General features: G+C 52.7%; 2 protein-coding genes across 3 annotated transcripts in view; one reads left to right on the top strand and one right to left on the bottom strand.

The window, feature by feature from the left end:
• Positions 1-723, bottom strand: part of MOB1A (MOB kinase activator 1A) — a 7,741-nt gene extending 7,018 nt beyond the window's left edge. Inside the window, exon 1 of one of the 2 annotated variants that reach the window (XM_010562855.1) lies at positions 643-723. In XM_010562855.1, coding sequence (XP_010561157.1) covers positions 643-653 — 11 coding nt within the window. In that variant the 5' untranslated portion in view covers positions 654-723. The remainder of the gene's footprint in view (positions 1-642) is intronic. The other variant, XM_010562856.1, reaches the window with a different exon arrangement.
• A 9-nt stretch (positions 724-732) lies between these two features.
• The window catches only part of MTHFD2 (methylenetetrahydrofolate dehydrogenase (NADP+ dependent) 2, methenyltetrahydrofolate cyclohydrolase), a 9,038-nt gene continuing 8,286 nt past the window's right edge, over positions 733-1,484 (top strand). Inside the window, exons 1-2 of the mRNA XM_010562857.1 lie at positions 733-772; positions 882-1,116. The gene's annotated coding sequence lies outside the window, so the exon portion shown is untranslated. The remainder of the gene's footprint in view (positions 773-881; positions 1,117-1,484) is intronic.

Genomic DNA, 1,484 nt, shown 5'->3' with positions numbered 1-1,484 from the left:
CTCACAGATGCTTCCCCACCACCGCCCCCCCTCAACCCCCACCATCTTATTTCAGCCCCTCTTTTTCAGCCTCGCACCAGGCCGGACCTGTATGCCCCATCCAGCGCCCCAGACCAACTTCACAGGGTGAAATTCCCCCAAAACATGCTAAAGTTTATCAAACCCTTTTCCCAGGGCTGATTTCTGCCAGTTTTCACCCTTTTTTTGTGGCTATGTGATATCTCCAGCCCTTGTCTTAGCAAAGAGCTGCTGTTACTGACCTAAACAATTACTTTTAAAACCAGGGCATAACCGTAGCCACTCTAAACAAGTTAAAAACTAAAATAAACATGCTGAGGTTATTTTAGCTCGCAGCCAGGCCACCTCCCGCAGCTCTCACAAGCGGCACAGTGTGGAACCGGCTCCGCTGGGGCATGTCACGGGGATGGCAGCTAGTGATCCTTGGTATTTATTGGATACTCAGGGAGGCATAAAAACCTTCCCAGACTTTACCGAGCACCTCAATGACCTCACGATAAACCTCCAAGGCCGCCTTTCACAACTCAAAGAGTACGCAGGGCAAAACTAAGGAAAATAAACACACAGGAGATGGCTAAACTCACTCAGCACGGGTTCTCAAGCACTCACAGGCTCTCCTTTTACCTCTTCACCATGCAGGTTTCTTGCTTCCTTCTCCGTGATAGCAGGGAGCAGCGTTCACACCCGTCCTGACCCGATCTGGTGCCATGGGCCAGGAGACACCACACAGGATCCATTAAAAATTAAATTAATGGTATTTAGTTCTGCACAAAAGCATTTAATTTTTCCACCTGTGGAGAGCATGGCCAGAAACAGCAGAGAAATACTAACGGTGAGTAACGGTTCCCTCTCGCCGTTGATAGATGCTGACGGATGGCCGCCCTGTGCCTGCTCGGGTGTGGGATCCTGCTTCCAGTCCCTCTGTGCTGGGATTGCCTGGAGCTGGGAGCACTGGGAGCTGGGAGCGCCCGGCTCACCCCCAGGTTTTGCCGAGGTTTTGTGATGCCTGACGAGGGACAACACCAGCTGCTAGGCCCCGTCACAACCTCCCACAGCGAAAATCTCCTCTATTTTTTAGCAGCTAAGCTGCCCGTCCTGGTGCGTGTACGCTTAGTCCCTAAACTAGACCTAACCCTAATCCTAATTTCAACCTCAGTCTGGTTTTAGACATACTCACAGTCCTGTATTTAATCTCATCCCAATCCCAGATGGAAACCTAGCCCGGATCCCAACTGCAGCCCTAACCCCAATCCCACATATAGACCTAACTTCAATCCCAGCCCTAACCCCCATCCCAGCCCCAATCCCAGCCCCAATCCCAATCCCATTCCCTCGCTCAGCCCTAATCCCGCCCTAACCCCCACCCAAATCGCAGCCCTAAACCTGACCCCCAGCCCTAATCCCGACCCTGACCCCTGGCCTAACCCCAGGCCCAGCCCTAGACCCAATCTTGACCCCGCCCCCTG

Source organism: Haliaeetus leucocephalus, unplaced genomic scaffold (genome assembly GCF_000737465.1).
Source record: "Haliaeetus leucocephalus isolate CR32 unplaced genomic scaffold, Haliaeetus_leucocephalus-4.0 Scaffold162, whole genome shotgun sequence".
Taxonomy (NCBI): Eukaryota; Metazoa; Chordata; class Aves; order Accipitriformes; family Accipitridae; genus Haliaeetus; species Haliaeetus leucocephalus.
This window is presented reverse-complemented; position numbering and strand designations above follow the sequence as displayed.